The sequence below is a fragment of the Erpetoichthys calabaricus genome, chromosome 10 (genome assembly GCF_900747795.2).
Source record: "Erpetoichthys calabaricus chromosome 10, fErpCal1.3, whole genome shotgun sequence".
Classification (NCBI taxonomy): Eukaryota; Metazoa; Chordata; class Cladistia; order Polypteriformes; family Polypteridae; genus Erpetoichthys; species Erpetoichthys calabaricus.
Window position 1 is genome coordinate 9,453,770 of NC_041403.2, and position 20,093 is coordinate 9,473,862.

General features: G+C 38.5%; 2 protein-coding genes and 1 long non-coding RNA gene across 3 annotated transcripts in view; 1 reads left to right on the forward strand and 2 right to left on the reverse strand.

The window, feature by feature from the left end:
- The window catches only part of LOC127529390 (uncharacterized), a 706,297-nt gene that overhangs the window by 293,541 nt on the left and 392,663 nt on the right, over window positions 1-20,093 (reverse strand). The gene's annotated exons all lie outside the window — the stretch shown is intronic.
- The window catches only part of mpl (MPL proto-oncogene, thrombopoietin receptor), a 522,581-nt gene that overhangs the window by 96,626 nt on the left and 405,862 nt on the right, over window positions 1-20,093 (forward strand). The gene's annotated exons all lie outside the window — the stretch shown is intronic.
- The window catches only part of orc1 (origin recognition complex, subunit 1), an 89,094-nt gene continuing 69,487 nt past the window's right edge, over window positions 487-20,093 (reverse strand). The window contains exons 15-20 of the mRNA XM_028810858.2: window positions 14,262-14,369; window positions 12,698-12,847; window positions 12,475-12,594; window positions 3,883-4,052; window positions 1,856-1,943; window positions 487-964 (exon numbers count right to left, since the gene is read on the reverse strand). Coding sequence (XP_028666691.2) covers window positions 770-964; window positions 1,856-1,943; window positions 3,883-4,052; window positions 12,475-12,594; window positions 12,698-12,847; window positions 14,262-14,369 — 831 coding nt within the window. The 3' untranslated portion in view covers window positions 487-769. The remainder of the gene's footprint in view (window positions 965-1,855; window positions 1,944-3,882; window positions 4,053-12,474; window positions 12,595-12,697; window positions 12,848-14,261; window positions 14,370-20,093) is intronic.

Here is a 20,093-nt window from a genome sequence, read left to right on the forward strand (position 1 = left end):
GGCACCATGGAAAATTCATAAAGGAATATGTAAACAGAAATCACTCTGAGCGTAGGAGCCCTCTCACCTTCCAGGAAAGAAGGAAGTGCATACAAATAACATAAAGAAGAACTCAGGATTAAAAAATTTTTCTTTAATTTTATTAGGTTGGTTAATCCGTCGGCTGGTTAATGTGAGGCCAGTTAAGAGGGATTGTACTGTACATCTATTTGCAGGTTTATTTAATTTAAAAAAATTTTGTCTGAAATAGTCAATGTGAAGACCCTTTCTGTGCCAGCCTCCGAACCTACTGTCATGACTACTAAAAAAGAAAAACCTTTATTCCTCTCTTCTATTAAAACCTACCTTCAAAAGTACATTAGATTTTAATAAACCTATTTTAACCAATACTTGCTTTTGATAAATTGTATTGAACTGAGCAGGCTAACAGTTAGATGCACTAAATAGTTGATATGCCCCACCATCATTCTTGTGACACAAGTAATATACAGAGTCTACATAAAACATTTATTTAATACTTACAACTTCACAACACATAAAATTCTGCCTATCAAGAAAGCAGAACTATTAACAATTAAAAGTTTGAAACAAAGTCACGTTTCCTCTTTAAAAGACAGAATTTGTAAAAACAAAAAATATAAATATATTAAGAAGAAAAAAAAATTCTTGGTGTGCTAACAAAAACGAAAGTCAAAACTGTCCTGTGCTTTGTTTGTATTTTACAAATCCAGGCAAACCTTTCTAAACTTACTATCGTGTGTTTGGGGTGCTACTCCTCCTTAAGAGCATAAAGTACATCATCCTGGCTGACATTGAGCCGCACCCGCAAGTGCAGGTCATTTTTGCTGTTCTCAATTAGGAGGAGTCGACAGGCTCCCAGGCGCTGGCAGACAGCGAGTCCCTCAGACATGCACAGGGGCTTCACGCCCTCCACACGGCACAGGGCCAGGTGTTGTTGGAATACCTATGGCAGAGAGAAAAGTAATCAGGAGCCTTGGATATGCAGAAACAGATTACACACAGCTCTGAATTTAAATGAACGGGAAGTAGAATTTATTCAATGACTTACTACCTTATACTGATTCATTTCTGAATCCTGTTCTAGAAAATAATCAGTAGTGCTTCTGAAAAACAGGCTGACAATACAGATGCTGTGTGGAACATTCTCTATGAAATCATCCTTTCAAACACTTGACTGGCTGCTGTTACTGTCTTTAAAGTTCCCAGCCTTAAAATGTTGATTTCCCAGAATTACACGAGTAAACTTAATTCAGAACACTCCAAAAACAAACATCATATGTGATGATTAATAATGGCAAAACGTGAAGACGACCAGCTGCTTTACAGGCACCCAACACATCATAGGGTTTCAGAATCTGCCTAAACATTGCAATGGGCATCTAAAAAAAATGGACTGACTGTTAAAGAGACATTAAGGAGCTTTCCAACACCCAGAAGATAAATGTCTAGACCAGGGTCCATCATAGGAAAAGAATGAGTCCCTTATGATACCAATCAAATTGAACACATTGTACTTGCTAAATTCTGTTAACGTTAAAGTCGGGGATGTGAAGCTGGAGGACAGATTAACATAATGTGGACGGAAAGCAGAGTGTAGTGAATGCAAAAAGCAGCTGGCTGTCAAGACGGACTATCGGAGATTCCGTAATTTGATAATGTTTGGTTTACTGATGTCATCATTTGTGTATTAAATATATCTAAAGCCTAAGACATACGCATCCCTACCTGACTAAAGTAGCAACAGTTTTTCAGACTCTAAATCCTCATCAAATGGTAAGTGACAATAGAGTGTTCACCAGTTAAGTACCCTTTTAGGAAATGTACTGCAACTTGCCTGCTGGAAGGAGGCTTCTTCAAGGCCTAGTCGACGGAATTCAGCAATCGTTGCTTTTAAGAAAAGCTGCTCATGAAGTGAGGCACACCTGCAAAAGAAGGAAAATTATGTGATTTAGACCTAGTGACTATGGTGTTGCCAGTTTATTCCCCTAATAAAACTCCTGTGTGGCCCTTAAAAAGTTCAAGTACCACTTTGTAGAAATACATGTTGCACTAAGTAAGGATAAATCATTTTGCAAAAAGGCAATGAAATAAAAAGTAATATAAACAACACAAACTGGAAGTCTATTTGCCCAGTGTAAAAATGAAAAATACACTGCTCAAAAAACTTAAGGGAAAACTTAAATCATACATCGGATCACAATGAACAAAATATTCAAGAGGAAAATCTTTACTGAGCTAATCAATCCTGTGTAATTCATGGAGAACAAAATTATGTTTTAACAGTCAATGGAAACCAAAAATCATCAATCCTCTGATTCAACATCACACAGAAAATCAAAGTCAAAAACTGAAATCACAGGCTGATTCAACTTGCGTTAATTTCATCACGGCAACTCCTAATGTGACTCCTGTAGCTCTAAACATGAATGTGAATTTCCCCTTGGGATTAATAAAGTATGTATCTATCTAAAGGACCACAACCAGAGTGCATCTGACCCCCGCCCTTGGGGCCTTCCAAACCCTGTCCTCCAAAGATTATTCACTTCTATTAACACCTAGCTTCAAATGTACATTACATTTTAATATACCTGTGTTAACCAATAGCGGGTTGCATAATGGATGGATGGATGGATGGATGTATTAACCAATACTTGCTTTTTGATATATTGAATAGAACTGAGTGAGCTAAGTTATATGCACTAAACATATTCGATATGCCCCACCACTATTTTTGTGATACGAGTAAATCACACATCAGATCACAATGAACTAAATATTCAGGAGGAAAATCTTTACTGAGCAATCATGTACAAGGACCCACGCACTTGGGGTCTTCCAAGCCCTGTCCCTCCCAGGGCCACAGGTGTTTAAGCCACCTGACCGAAATCAAGATGTCTCAGCAGGAGGAGGGACAGAGTTGCAGAGTTAGTCCTACTTAATTAACATTAGAATCCCTGAAGCCTACGAAAAAAAAAAACTCGTAATCCCGGGCCACCTTAAATTCCTTTGCACCTCTCCATTAGCGTCTTTTGTTTTGTAAATGTGTCGATCAGCACAAGCAGCCTGCTATCCCATTCCTCACAATGGCGCAGCTCAACTCGGGCAGAAAAGTTCTCCCAAGCCAGGTCTGTTTATCTGGGTGTGAGGTGCCTGGAGTTGTATGGGGGTAAATAATATATCATTATTTGGAATACATGCATTTCATGTGTGTTCCGTGTCTACAACAATTTATGCAAATATAGGATGACAGGAAATGCAAGGCAGGAAATGTTGAGCACATTCCTAAAATAGTAACTTTTTTCATGTTATAGTGCCAACGACAAAATATTGACCTGAAGTGTATAATGCGTGAAGACTGAAGTCCAAATACCAAATAAACACTTTCACAAAAGATATAGATGATGGATGGATGGATGGATGGATGGATAGATAGATAGATACTTTATTAATCCCAGGGGGAAATTCACATATTCCAGCAGCAAAAATACATGTATAACAAAACAAGTGCACTTTTATTCAAAAATATAATTGAAGAAAAAGAAATTGGGTTAGGGTACGACGCTGACATGACCGTTTGGGTGGTGCTGCAGTAAGAACTGCTGACTCACAATCAAGAGGTCCCGAGTTTGACACTGGCCACTTCCCAGAATTACCGATTTGAGTAGTGAACGCACTTGTTTTGTTTTACTTGTATCTTTTTTTCCAAAGTGTTTATGGGGGGGAATGCAATCACACACACACATTTTAAAAGATACAGCACTCATGTGAAACAAGCAAATAAGGTAGAATATTTAGAAAGCAACAGAAAAAGTGATTCATGAGGGCGAAGATGACGTTTGGGTTGTCCTCTTTCTGCATTACCCGATGGCTGTAATGTAAGGGGAAGAGAACATTTCATCCAGGGCTTCCATCACATGGCTCATCCCTACTAGCGAGGTGCCAGCCTTGTAGTTGCTAGAGAGCTCACAAATATCTGTGGACCTCCTGCAGATATCCAGACATCTCCGGGCATCCCCTGATAGAGCTGCCACCTGAAGAAGGGAGCAAAATTAATAAACAGTGATGACCATCAGGCTCCTAAGTGAAGTGTCCTTATCAAGAAGGGCACACCAGAAACATGAATGACATGTTGACCAATGCCCTCCCCCCCCCCCCCCCCCCCCCAAAAATAGAGACAGTTCAATTAGCCAGGGATGCATTTCCCAAAATATTTTAAATGTTAAGCACTTCATTAGCTCATACTTAAGATTGTTTGTTAATTAGCGAATGTTTCCAAAAACCCTTTGTAACTAAAGTAGTATTTAATCTCATTTAGAAAACAAGTGAACCGACCAGGTTGTTATTTTTAATGTTATTCTTTATTTGGACTTGCGTGTGGTTCTATTAAAGAGACACAGAGATTGGCTTTAAAAAAACCACACACTTTTATAGGGAAAATCTAGCAACAACAATAATAATAATCCCCCCCTAGGGAAAGGCCTGCCAATTTGTCATAGTAGGGGTACCAGAGTCCCCTTTTGATCCTTACATTGCAAAGGCCACTCCACGGAGTAACATATCCCAGACTGCTACTGCTGTTAACACCAAAAAAGTGGGCAAGATTTGGCATGAAACGAACAAAAGGTACATATTCCATAATTAAATAATTAGGAACAGACACAAATGACAAACAGACTTTACACCTCATCGCACAAAACACTGCAACTAATAAAACAGGAAGTTGCCGCTAACCTAACAAAAACACCGACTTGTGTGGTAAACATGCAGATAACATATTCAACAAAACACCCCTTAGAACAGTGGACAACAACAACGACTGATATTACCAATGAACAAACCAAGATACCAGGTATTACTGTATATTCTACTACACAGACAAAGGACATTGAGAGAACATTCATACAATATGCAGGAACACACCCCTATCCGCCTCCTCTTTTGCCAAAACCATTAAACACAAAGAAACTGTCACAAACAAAACTCAAACTCAATATAACTCTCTCTCTATATATATATATCTCTATATATAACCTTCATTTGGATCTTGATCTTTGTATGTCCGCGAATGAATTTGAAGAAGAAGCACTAGATGGCAGTAGAGAGACAGCTAAAACATAGGCATTGCATTAAGAATCTCTTCCAGGCTTATACTACTGAAGACTGTAGTACTCCAGTCACACCTCAAAACACAGACATTCAAACTAAACAAATTGTTGTGCTTTAAATTAACCAATCTCTATATATAATCTTCATTTGGATCTTGATCTTTGTTTGTCCGCGAATTCATGTTCAACCGACACAGTATCCTTCAATAAGGGCGCGCACAAAAAGGCGAGCTTCAAAAGGGCGATCTCAATTGGGTGCATCGAATAAAGGGAAACGCAACAAAATTATTACAGAAAATTTATTACCCAATGGCAATGATTGAACGTATAAAAAGGCGAAAGCAAGAATATCAAAACATCCAATTAATTAATGCATGAACTTCTAAGCGAGACGAACATTTTCCAAACCTATATTCAGTGCATTTCCAGATGCGATTCCCGTTGATAGATTTCTCCTTTCTGAATGTGTAGCCTTCGACTACGAGTAGATCTGCACCTTTGTTGCTCTTCACATATTCCAGAGCCATTTGAACTAAATTATCTACGAACACGTTTATTCGCCGCACCCAATTGAGGTCGCCCTTTTGAAGCTTGCCTTTTTGTGCGCGCCCTTATTAAATAGAACATATAAGTTGGACACACTTCTGTGATTTTCCATCAGTCAGCGTTTGGAGTTCAAGAAAGAAGCATTGGTTCTTCCTTACTCTTTGGATTGCCACAAAGCAACCTGCGAGATTGGAGAAAGGTTGAGAAGAGATTGTGAGAGGAAACGACAGCGTCATGAAAATGAGACGGACTGTGAACGGAGAGAAGCAGAAATGCTCCTACACCACCACATAATTACTATTCGGACAGTGATTCCGAGTAGGCCGTTCCTATCGAATCAATGTACAAGGGTTTTGTTTTGTAATTTTGTTTCCCTTATAAAAAAAATCATAATGCTGTGTGACGAAGGGCCCAATTCACGACTGGCAGCCGCGTTTAAACAGGGAGCCCTTCACAGACAACTTTAACACGCGCAACGTAGTTGGGCACACATGGCTAGTATCTATATAAAAGCCAAATTGTGGGGAATGGGATAGCAGGCTGCTTGTGCTGATCAACACATTTACAAAACAAAAGACGCTAATGGAGAGGTGCAAAGGAATTTAAGGTGGCCCGGGATTACGAGTTTTTTTTTCGTAGGCTTCAGGGATTCTAATGTTAATTAAATAGGACTAACTCTGCAGCTCTGTCCCTCCTCCTGCTGAGACATCTTGATTTCGGTCAGGTGGCTTAAACACCTGTGGCCCTGGGAGGGACAGGGCATGGAAGACCCCAAGGGCGTGGGTCCTTGCACATGATTGCTCAGTAAAGATTTTCCTCTTGAATATTTAGTTCATTGTGATCTGATGTGTGATTTACTCATATCACAAGTATAGTGGTGGGCATATCGACTATGTTTAGTGCATATAACTGTTAGCCCACTCAGTTCTATTCAATCTATCAAAAAGCAAGTATTGGTTAACACAGGTATATTAAAATGTACATTAAGTCACTCATCACAAAATCTCCCGAACCATGAGGACTTGGGACTTGAAATTTGGAATGTAGGTTACCCTTGGCCCACAGCTGCTCATGTAGCGGCTTTAAAATGGTTGCTGATGATCTGAAAAAAGACAGACACACCAATATCTGGATTCTGCCGTTTATTCTGCAACAACATCATCCAACTAAAAGACAAGCAGTAAGGGGCACAGTCAGCACACACAGCAACAGGCGCTCTCTCAGTCTCCTGCAAAAGCGTCATCCAGCTTTTGCCAGGAGTCTGCTGTACGCTACATGTGCGTCCTATGGGTGTTTCTTTAATTAAAGCTACAATAGGCAAACAGGAACTATTATACAAAAGATACAGTGATTGAATTCACATTAAACAAAATTCACAATATATAAAACAGAAGCATTTCAGTATTAAAAACAAACATAGTTTTGAGAATGTTCACAAAAATAAAACTAACTCAGCCACAATCGCTAAGAAGCGGTTTTAAAAATTTCGTGGTCCAAGCGCAAAATTTCTTATTGTTTTTTTAGACCCGTTTGTATGTCTGTCTGCATTTCACGAGAGAACTACTTAACGGATTTAGATCTGGTTTTTTTCTATAATTTGCTTGAACATTCCAGTTGATTTTGCAACTTCTCTCATTGTGCTAAGAAGCATAGTTTGCTTTAAGGAGCGATACATTCGTACGAATTCAAGCCAGAGGCTATGGTCCAAGGGGGGTGCGGGAGAGTGACGTCGTAGTAGACAGCTAGTTGGCAGGACCTCCTCACTGTCTTGTTTCACTACTATGCGGGTGAAGCCATGGGGGATGGCTAGTGAAAATATAATTCCACAATATATATATGTACTAAAAACACTAACAGATGTGCATCTGCAGTTATCACCATCACCCACACTGAAATGAAAACACAACAAAGACGAAGCACATCAAAAAAATTACACCAGCCCAGGAAACCCACCTGGGAACACTGGCTAGAAACACAGATAAAGGGTATTAGACATGACGTGGGCCAGTTAACACACCAGGAAAACTATCCCAGAAAATACTTTCAAGAAGAAGAAGAATAGGTTGATATTGCAATGTAGATATAAAATTACAGTGTAGGTTATAAATTAGTGCAAAAGGGTCTCTTTGTAGCTTTAACACCTGTAGACAATATCAGTACATAATGAGTTAGCCAGTTAAACATGCTATGCGAGTGGGAAGGTCAACCATCCTTTAATAACAGCAACAGCAATGGCAGCTATCCAGAGAATTGTGAAAATCAACCGGAGACCCCATTTGAGATCAAACCACTTGAGATGCCAAGTTGCCTTTCTCAACACTCTTTTGAAGATGGAAATGAACAAATTGGACCAACTTAGTAATCAACAAATAATAGTGAAACACAGGCCTGCCTAGGAGTGAAATAATGACCCTCCTTGGTGTGGTGCGGGACAAATTGGAAAGAGGAACACAGCAGAATTTTGCTCTCAGTCCCAACTGTGCAGCTTCTGACAACTGCTGTCTGTCTGGATTCCTGCAGACCTTTGGTGATGTACGTGACCTCAGCAAGGCTGTTGTGCCTAAATCTGTGCATGCAGTGACCAGATAACAGGAAAACTATCCCAGAAAATACTTTCAAGAAGAAGAAGAAGAATAGGTTGATGTTGCAATGTAGATATAAAATTACAGTGCCAAGCAAGCAAGAAACCCTGTTGGTTCAATTCTTGCTACTAAAACTGTGTGACCATGAGAGAGTCTCTTAATCTGCCTGTGCTCTAATTGGAAAAACAAAAGAAATACAAACCGATTGTATTTCAAATGTTGCCATTCGTCTTGAATAAAGGGGTCAGCCAAATAAGTAAAAGATGACGATGATAATAATGATAATAATAATAACTGGGGGGCTCTGCCCCATCCTCGCTTCGCTTGTCCACCCTGGGCTTGGTTAACCGGATATGCAATTTAAAGACATTGTTATTTTCATGGGAATAGTTACACATGCATAATTTTCACTTTTACTTTAAAACTTCCGTTAAAACAATATTTGGAATGAACGTTCCTTCGAGATCGCATTGAATTTTGATTCCGTGTTTGGATTTACATCTTGACAAAGCAACATATAACTGCCCGTGAGTGAATATCGTTTCTTTCTCTCTAATAAATACAAACGACTTTTTCGAATGTTTGTCCATGCTCTTTCTTTTTCACTTAGTCGTTGACGTGTCATCTAGAACGTATAAAATTATTGTCCTGAGAGCACAGGAAGCATGTCTGACAAAAGCATTCACATGACTGAGCGGTTAGATGGCCGTGGTCTTGTTTGAAAATGGTTGTAAGTCGGGCGTGACTTGAAAGAATCTCATGTTAAAAGTCTCCGTCTCACGGGATTTTATACTGTGCCATTTTTGGAATCTTAATTCCTCGCTGGCAACACGAATTAGACGATCTACAATGTCTCTTACTTAAAGTTTCAATCCAAACATATTCGATCACTTTTCGCTGTTCTGTTATTTCACCGAGTAATAATTTCCATTTGTTTGTGCTAATGTGATCTTTACTATCCATTTTTTGAAACTTTCAAATTTTCATACTTCCATTTTCTCTAACCTGCTCTGCATGTGTACCGTGCCTTGTCTTCAGGGACGTGTAACTGTCTTTCCGAGAAAATCACGTCTCGTCTCCTTCCAAGATTTTTTTTTTAATAAATAGTAATAGTAATAATAATAATAATAATAATAAATACAGTGCCTTGCATCACACTAAAATTGTTTTTCATGCCATTTTTTGCAGGCATACCTGGCATTGAAGATACTGTGGGTAGAATGCTGATGCCTATTCATACTCCGAACCCCTTGAATCACATCTACAACTGTTAAAAAGGGTGCTCAGTGCTAAATATGCATCTGTCAGGCACTTTTTATGAACAATGAGGCCAAGTGGTCTGAGAGTACACATGATGCTTATATCTGGTCTAGCTGCTCTGGAGTGCGTCAGAATGCAAGGGATGGCGTGTTTGCTGGTGGCTGGTTACTGGGAGACAATGTGTACCCTCTCTTTGTGAATACCTGCTCATCTGAGTGTTGAATCCACAAACTGTGGCTGAGGTGAGGGTTAACACCAAAGCGCGCGCACGCACGCACGCACGCACACACAGATGCATTGCATGGAAGATTTGATTTGGATGCCTACACAAGTTCTGAGGAGTCCAACATGGATGCTGGAGAGGAGCCAACAAAGAAGTACTTTAAACTCATTTGTTAAATGGTAGATAACAAAGGACTTTGGGAAACACTAAAAAAAAAAAACCAACTCACTTGATCATTACCTGCATTGTTCATTATCTTATTTGTTATTCATCAAGATCGATATTTTCCAGGAAACGCATTTCAGACTAATTTGTGAAATCAGCTTTTTTTAAATTAAAAATGCTTGATATGGTAAGACCAAACACATGTGTGTTGACGCCTGTGTGAAAGTTTGAACCCCCAGAAAAGCATAATTATATTTGTGTTTGATGTTTTTATACAGTATCCCAATGCTGCATACCCTAATTTCTTTAATGAATTGTAACATTTACAATTTTGACACAGAATATTCTTGGTTAAAGGGTGGGGGGGGGGGGGGGGGGGGGGGGGGGATTGGGAACTCTGCCTTAACTGCAAAAAAATATCAGCTATAATAATAATTCTTTACATTTATGTAGCTATAACCTCAAAACTTTGAAAAATCAACAAGAATATGAAAACCTATGCACATTATGAATGCAGCAAGTGGACAGAAAAAATTAAGTTTTTGAAGCATCCACCATAATCAGTTTGTGCTCTGCAAAAAGGGAGAATATTAAATGCCAATCTGCACATACAGTTAGGTCCATAAACATTTGGATAGAGACAACTTTTTTCTAATTTTGGTTCTGTACATTACCACAATGAATTTTAAATGAAACAACTCAGATGCACTTGAAGTGCAGACTTTCAGCTTTAATTCAGTGGGATGAACAAAACGATTGCATAAAAATGTGAGGCAACTAAAGCATTTTTTGAACACAATCCCTTCATTTCAGGGGCTCAAAAGTAATTGGACAAATTAAATAACTGGAAATCAAATGTTCATTTCTAATACTTGGTTGAAAACCCTTTGTTGGCAATGACAGCCTGAAGTCTTGAACTCCTGGACATCACCAGACGCTGGGTTTCCTCCTTTTTAATGCTCTGCCAGGCCTTTACTGCAGCGTCTTTCAGTTGCTGTTTGTTTGTGGGCCTTTCTGTCTGAAGTTGAGTCTTCAACAAGTGAAATGCCTGCTCAGTTGGGTTAAGATCAGGTGACTGACTTGGCCATTCAAAAATTTTCCACTTCTTTGCTTTAATAAACTCCTGGGTTGCTTTGGCTGTATGTTTTGGGTCATTGTCCATCTGTATCATGAATCAATTTGACTGCTGTATTTAGCTGGATTTGAGCAGACAGTATGTCTCTGAACACCTCAGAATTCATTCGGTTGCTTCTGTCCTGTGTCACATCATCAATAAACACGAGTGTCCCAGTGCCACTGGCAGCCAAGCACGCCCAAGCCATCACACTGCCTCCCTCCACCGTGTTTTACAGATGATGTGGTATGCTTTGGATAATGAGCTGTTCCACGCCTTAATAATTCATTACATTTATATAGCGCTTTTCTCAGTACTCAAAGCACTATCCTTCATCATACTTTTTTCTTGCCATCATTCTGGTAGAGGTTGATCTTGGTTTCATCTGTCTAAATGTTTTTCCAGAACTGTGCTGGCTTTTTTAGATGTTCTTTAGCAAAGTCCAATCTAGCCTTTCTATTCTTGAGGCTTATGAGTAGCTTGCACCTTGCAGTGCACCCTCTGCATTTACTTTCCTGCAGTCTTCTCTTTATGGTAGACTTGGATATCGATACGCCTACCCCCTGGAGAGTGTTGTTCACTTGGTTGGCTGTTGTGAAGGGGTTTCTCTTCACCATGGAAATGATTCTGTGATCATCCACCACTGTTGTCTTCTGTGGACGTCCAGGTCTTTTTGCGTTGCTGAGTTCACCAGTGCTTGCTTTCTTTCTCAGGATGTACCAAACTGTAGATTTTGTCACTCGTGATATTCTAGAAATTTCTCAGATGGGTTTTTTTCTGTTTTCACAGCTTAAGGATGGCTTCTCTCACCTGCATGGAGAGCTCCTTTGACCGCATGTTGTCTGTTCACAGCAAAATCTTCCACATGCAAGCACCACACCTCAAATCAACTCCAGGCCTTTTATCTGCTTAATTGATAATGACATAATGACGGACTTGCCCACACCTGCCCATGAAATAGCCTTTGAGTCAATTGTCCAATTACTTTTGAGCCCCTGAAATGAAGGGATTGTGTTCAAAAAATGCTTTAGTTGCCTCCCATTTTTATGCAATCGTTTTGTTCACCCCACTGAATGAAAGCTGAAAGTCTGCACTTCAACTGCATCTGAGTTGTTTCATTTAAAATTCATTATGGTAATGTACAGAACCAAAATTAGAAAAAAGTTGTCTCTGTCCAAATATTTATGGACCTAACTGTACAATTCTCTACTTATTGGAATGAACCAGTAAAAGCCGCACTACACAATTGGATTAAATTTAATTTATGTAAACAGATTTTCTTGTGTTCTCTCATCTGTAGAGTTATGCATGTGTACATGCTTGTGGTAACAACTGCATTATTTATGTGGTTAAGACCCCAGCACACAGAAAGTGTTGTTATAGAATCCCAAAGAATATTTTAGGAAAAATGACATCATATGCCATTCAAAAAAAAAAATCACGCAAAACAAAGTTTACCTTTCGGGAGACAAGCTGCAAGGCATCATCTTCGAAGGCTTTGATCTGGTTCAGGCGTGACGTAATGATCTGCTGCAGCTGCTTATAGGTGTACGGCTGGAAGGACATCCTAGTTAGACCCTGTGGGTGAAGATCAGGAGCTGTTATGGAACACAATATACACCTGTGCACTTTGTTCTTCATGAGAATAAGCAGACCTCACAATAAACACGTTCAGCCTTACCAATCTGCTTGCCACCCGGTTAATCATTATCCTCTCTGGTAAGTCCATGGTGTTTGCAATTGCCAGGACTACTAACTTTGCAGTCTTCCTGGTGGGCCAGTCAAACAAGTTATACATCACATTTTGCTTGCGGGTCCACAGTAAGTCAAGCTGTACAAAACAAAATAGATTTTAAAACAATCAATGAAGACAGCAGAATTCAATTTCCAACCTCAAGAATACCATCTTGTAAAACTCTCTTCTCCAATATTTGTTTTTAATTGTTTACTACTTGTAGCATTTCACGACTTATTCTGCCATATCACAGCTTTCATATTTATGTGATATATGACGGTCTTGTCATCTAACTGTACTGAATGCACAGCTTGTGCCATTAAATGTGGTGAAGTGTTAGTGCCTGAAAGAGCCGGAAGGAAAAAAAAACCTCACAAACTGGAGCATATACTGGTATACAGGAAAGGCAAGTAGAATAAACCCGTTTAATGATGCTACAACACTTAAATGTAGAATAACTTTTAACACTTAAAACACTCATTTAAAACATCATAATTTTTGCACTGATATAGTTTGAAATGTCAATGTAAATGACATAAACCCCATAACAATCAATGCAGATGCTGTGAAGAGAGTTTCCAGCTTTACGTTTCTAGGAGTCACCATCTCAGAGGACCTGTCCTGGGCTGACAACAACTTGGCTATAATAGGCAAAGCGCAACAACAGGAACCTAAGGAGAGCTGACTTCCCCCAGAAGCTGCTGGTTAATTTCTATAGATGCACTACAGAGAGCATTTTAACTAACTGCATGATGGCCTGCAGGTATAACAGCTGCACCAAGGCTGCTCAAGAAGCCCTGCAGCGGGTCGTAAAAACAGCAGAGGCCATTATTGGGACTGAAATGCCATCACTTGAACTCTCGTATAAGACTTGCTGTGTGAGAAGGGCCAAAATCATTCTCAAGGACAAAACTCATCCTGGAAATTCTTTGTTTGAGCTCCTCCCGTCAGGCGGACGCTTTAGGTCAATCCGTGTACACACAAACAGACTAAAAAAGAGCTTTTTCCCATCTGCCATAAACTTTCTGAACTCTGAATCTCCTCAGTCTGAGACCATTTTTAATTGAACATGTGCAATAAGTTATATTGGTAATGTGCAATATACTAATGTAATACAATACAGAATATGTAATGTACTATTCATTAACAGGTGCAAAAACAATTTATGCTGCTGTACTTTGAGCAATAATAATTTGCTCTGGTTACTTGATCACTTAACACTGTATATGACATATTTGGAATTATTTGACTTTTCTTTAAATGCACCTCGGGGCTGTCCCAAAAAGTAATTTCATTGTGTTAAACAATGACAATAAAGTGCTTGAACTTGAACAACAACAAAAGAGGTACATTTTGAGGGAAATTAAATGTCTTGTATCAAACTACTGCCTATAAGGAAAAAAAAATCAATACATACAAAAGTAAAATCTATTTAAAATTGACCAGTACAGAAAACAACAACTACTACAAACCGGGAATATTCCCCAACAGCCAGCACTTAGCCTCATACCTCGTCCACAAGTAGCACAGTGGTCTCTCTCTTGGGTGCAGAGGTGTTGAATCGTTTTTCCAGCAAGGTGGCAGCATGATCAGCAGTAGCTTTTTGTCCAGTCAACATCTAGAAATGAACACTGACCTTTAATTTACAGGAATATTTATGTTATGTATAAATATATGGGGGTAAAGCCCCAGACAAGCAGTTTAATCCAACCTGCACTTTGTTAGAAAAAATACATTCTGTGTCTTTGCTTAAATCTTGGGACATTTACTTGGTACATTACATGAGAGGGATAGGTTTAGTACAGGGGTCTCCAACATGTTGCTCATGATCTACCGGTGGCTCGCAACCACTTTCCAAGTAGCTCGCCAAAGGGTTAATGAATCCTACATAAATTTGAAAACTTGATTAGTCAAATTAGGGGTGGGCGATCTTTCCAAAAAATCGTATTCACGATCCTTTTAACACAAAATCACGATCCACAATCAGAATTACAATCTATCTTTTCAATGTGGCATACACTTTAGAGAATATCCGGACTCAAACTCATCAAGACCTAAGTAACACTTTATTTTAAATATCAAACAAAGTTGAATTCAATTGTTCTCTCGTTCGCTAGCTAAGCGGAGTTAAAGAATACGCCCCGGAGCCGGCAAGTGAGTAAGGAGAGCCCACCCCTCTTCCCTTTGGCCTGATGCGTGTTTCTCGGATTCGCACAAATAAACCGCTACTGCAAACGAACTCTGAAACATCGCGAAATGAGAGAAATCAACCGTAATGTTCAAGCAAATTATAGAAAAAAACCCGATCTGAATCTGTTAAGTAGTTCTCTCGTGAAAAGCAGACAGACATACAGACAGAGACATTGGATTTTATATATTATATATTAGTAAACCTTCAAAATAATGTGTAGTTCAAGTCTCAACAGCATTCTCAGCATTTCTGAAGCTTAGTAGAGCCGGATAACTATAAGAATCTTCACCAAGCAGCTCTGGAAATGTCTGCTTTGTTTGGGTCTCCTCTGTGAGTCTGACATGAATGTCATGAAATCAAAGTTCAGAACAGAACGGACAGACGAACATTTAAATGACTCCAAAGAGTGAACCTCAGTGGCTCCACTCCACCATACACCTCAATGCCAGTCGTCTGACTAACTAAAAAACACATCACACGTGCAACTGGACATGTGAATAAAGTGACAGTGACATGTGACAAAATGACAAATGAATAAGTCATATCCGTGTATTTGGATTTGCATTGTTTTGTTTTGACAGCATTCATGTTTTAATTTCATAGTGCGAGATACACTAGACAATGCATACAGACATACAAAATGCACTTGCAGGTGAACTCAAATTTTTTCTGTGATGTTTTAATGCAAAATGTGAGTTGTGGACACCAACATTTTATAAATGTTCAGGCAAAACAAGCGTATTCAGTTTGTTTGGGTTGAAATAAGCTATGAGAATAAACGTTAGAAAACAGGAGTAGCTCTCGGCCATTTTCATTTTGTAAAAGTAGCCCTCAGAGGAAAAAAGGTTGGAGACCCCTGGTTTAGTATTCTAGTTTTAATGTCTTTCACAGCATGCATCTACAGAGCACCACAACTGTATTTAATGTTCTGACACTATCGGCTTCTGAAAGATTACTGAACTGATTCAAACTTTCTCCGCATTGTCATTTGGTTGCCGTTGTAGTCAACTGGGCTTTTTACTTCATTGGTTTGTATTTTGAGAATAATGCTTTGACGTTTTTCCTTAGGTTTTTTTAAAATGTACATACAAAAAAATCTATTATATAAAAAAATCTTGGGACAAGACTTTTTTCCAGTGACGAGATGTGATCTTTTGAAGAGAGAGAGACATTTTCACATCCCGTGAGACAGGCACGTCACATTATACTTACAACCTTTGTAAGCAAGTCCCATAATACACATGCAGAGGTTAGAGATAATGGAAGTATGAAAATTCAAAAGTCTCCAAAAAAAGGATAGTAAAGATCACATTAGCACAAACAAACGGAAAATACTGCTCGGTGAAATAACTGAACAGCGAAAAGTGATAGAATATATTGTTTAGATTGAAACTTTAAGTCAGAGACTTGTAGATCGTCTAATTCGTGTGGCCAGCAAGAATTAAAAGATTCCAAAAACAGTGGCGCGGTATGAAATCCTGTGAGACAGAGACTTTTGCCATTAGATTCTTTCAAGTCACGCCCTACTTACAACCGTTTTCAAACAAGACCACGGTCATCTAACGTCAGTCGTGTGAATGCTTTTGTCAGACACACTTCCTGCGCTCTCAGGACTATAATTTTATACGTTCTAGATGACACGTCGACGACTAAGCAAATAAGAAAGAGCATGGACAAACATTCGAAAAAGTCATTTTATTTATTAGAGACAAAGAAATATTCACTCATGGGCAGTTATACGTTGCGTTGTCACGATGTAAGTCCAAATACGGAATCAAAATTAAATTCGATCTTGAAGAAAAGCTAATTCCAAATATTGTTTTAACTGAAGTTTTAAAGGAAAAGTGAAAATAATGTATGTGTAACTATTCCCATGAAAATAACTGTCTTTAAATTGCATATCCGGTTAACCAAACCTGGGGTGGGCAAACGAAGCGAGCAGGGGGCAGAGCCCCCTAGTTATTATCATCATCATCTACTTAATATTGAAAAATATTTCTCGGGGAAATAACGAAAAAGCGAAGAGAGATTGCATAGCGCAGCATTACTCAACCTTTAAGTATTTGTGACCCGAGTTTTCATAACAGTTTTAATCGTGCCCACCCTAACGTTTTTTTTGAAAGGAGCTCACTAATACCAATTTGTTCTTTTTTAATTAATGATATATCATAGATGCATATTTTATTATACCTACTTAACTTTTATTGACATCTAACTCTATTTTTATTTTTCTAGTATCAGAATGTAGTTTAAGTTAATTTGTTTTGGTTTCAATAGATGTATTTTTCATATTTTCGATTCTTGTTTTCTTTTTTTCACATCTTTGCACCCCCCTTTTTGTTACTTCGCGCCCTCCTAGGCGGGCCTGCCCCACAGTTTGAGAACCACTGGCATTGCGTTTGAGGAAAAAAGGACAGATGCTGTACAGGCATTTAAAAGTTTGAAATGCCTCCCGAAATGAAGATCACATGGAACGAAATCAGCAGCAAGCCAGTAGCTTATCGAGCAAAGAGGAGGTAAAAGACAAAAAAATCAACTGTTACTTGCTTCCCAATGTATCCCTGTTTAAGAGGGGTTTCAGAGGAGTGACCACGTCACCTTAGTGTGCATTCAGCCACACTCTTCACAACAGCATGTGGGGCGGTGGTGACAGAATTGGTTCAGATCACACAGCAAAACAGCAGCACCAAGCCAACAGCGAGTGTTAAATCTTCATATTGCAACCTCTTGGTAACAGTAAAGGGGTAAGAAAGTAGACTTTCCAGTTCGTTTACTTGTGCCTACTGGCTTTTATTTAATAAAACATTTTCATTGTCCAGTTCTTTAAGAAAGTCTTTTAGTTCAAGCAAACGCTTTACAATTAAATAAGTGCTTCCCCAGCGTGTTGTCTGATCCAAAATGGCTCCTTTTCCTGCACGTCTTTATAAAATGGCATCTGTTTTAGGGGCCCTGGCTGCAACAGTTACTTGCCTCAATTTGCCAATTACAGTAGCTGCATGACAATCTTTCAATCCATCTCTTATTGCAAGTTGCAGAGTATGAACAGCACAATGCATATGGGGGGGTGGGAGCAAATGTGGAAAGTGCAGACAGAACCCCTGAACACACATAAGGCCGTAGCACACACCTCCACCTACATCATTACACTTGTTTACACTCAAATGAACTTGTTAAACACATTATATCTGAAACAAAATGAAAACACTTCTTGTAATGTAATCTGGATTATGGTACAATATGGGAATGTCAGGTTGTATAATAGCTCAGCTGAACTTCACACTAGTAGTAACACAACTATGCACTGGGCTTTATTCTTACATCGAATAAGTACTTAATCATGACTATTGTTTGTGAAATGGGACATTTGAACTTGCTGTATTTTTTTTTCATGACAATTTAAATTTATTAGGAGTTGGAATCGGTACATTTTTGCAGACTCTAGGTACCCAAAATTGTTTCCGATTCCGACTCCACAGCCCTGTGTGTGTATTATATATATTACATATATATATGTAAACACGATAACTTGAGTACGCTTTCAGTTTAGGTTATTTCTGCTAACCGGAAGTGGAAGTTTTTATATTTGTAAGAGCCAATTTTAGAAAGTTACAGTTTTGAGTTAAACTCATATTAATGTTTGCTTAATTTGAATAGACTATAATCTCTTCCATAGTCATAGTCAATGGTATAGTCTTTTCCCCCTATAAGTTAGTAAGAGATAGAACCTTCTTGCTATAACTGAGAAACAGTGTGATATTAGACTCTGTTGTGTTTAGAACAGGTCCCTGTAAACAGGGACTTGAAAGACCCATTTTCAACTTAGAAATGGGCTAAGCATACAGTTTTATGACCGCTTTGAAATGGTTCAGAAACGTTTTGAAATGGTTCAGAAATTATAAGTGATTAGTACCGATTTAAGAAGTAACAAGATTAAGCTTAGAACTAAATTTTTCTTATAAATTTTTCCTTTTTTTACTATTTTAATTTTTTTTTTTTTGTGTGAACTGTTTTACTTTGAAACTTAACTAAACACTTAAAAACGAAGATATTTTGTCTGTGGAATCATTTCTGTGCGTCAGGCCTTTGTTGAATCCCATTTTTTGAGTTAGAGCTGTTGAACTTTGGAAACTCTGGGAAAACGAGCTACAATATTCATGCAGCTGCAGAGTACGATTTATTCAACTTTACTTTTATAATAATTGTTCAAAATATTATTAATTTGATTTGAGTTGTTGTTGATGGTTCTTTAATGTACATAACAAAAAATAATCATTGTCTTACGATTTACTCCTCAAATATCCATTCCCATATCTGAGTATATAAGAAAGTCTAGGGGAGACCACTCCTGATTTTTATGGGAGCACACCCAAAGATTATCTAAGCTAACAATGGCATTCGGACCTTTAATTAAAATCTCATATAGTGAAAGCAACTTCAACAAGACATTCTACACAAATATGTGCAAAACATGGTTAGCTAAAAAGTGTCATAAAGCATCTTGTCTCGTGAGGTCACAGGTTCTGTGAAGATCCGAAAACTCAAATCATATTGAGAAAATTTCTATTGGCAACTTATTGGTTATGAGAATCAAAACTATAAACTTTTTGCTTGTTTAACAGGAGTTGCTATGACCTGCAGAACTTATGAAACTCGCAAGGGGCCCAGCAGAGTGGCGTTTACCCAATAAATCACATACCTGGTACAGGAACAGTCATGCAACTCCTAAGAATTTTAACCCAGCTTTGAATATACTCAAAAGAACACATTTAACATAAAATATGTGAACCTGAATTATTGGCTCGGATGACAGCCCTAGTATATACCCAGATGTTAAAAAGTGTTAAAATTTAGTTGCATTAATATACATTAATGTGTCTTATTAATAAAATCAAATGCTTTTTAAATTGAATGGTTTTATTCACCTGAAGATGTCACCCTTTCACTATCAGTCAGAGTCAGGAATCTCAGTGCGACTCTGGACTCCTCACTTTCGTTCTTTGAATACATTTCTTCAGTAACCAAATCATATAGTTTCTCTCTTTATAATATTCAGAAGACTTGGCCCTTTCTCACTAATTATGCCATGGCAGCCTTTGTTCAGGCACTGGTTCTCTCGTCTGAACTACTGAAACCTCTCTCCTGGCAGAGCTT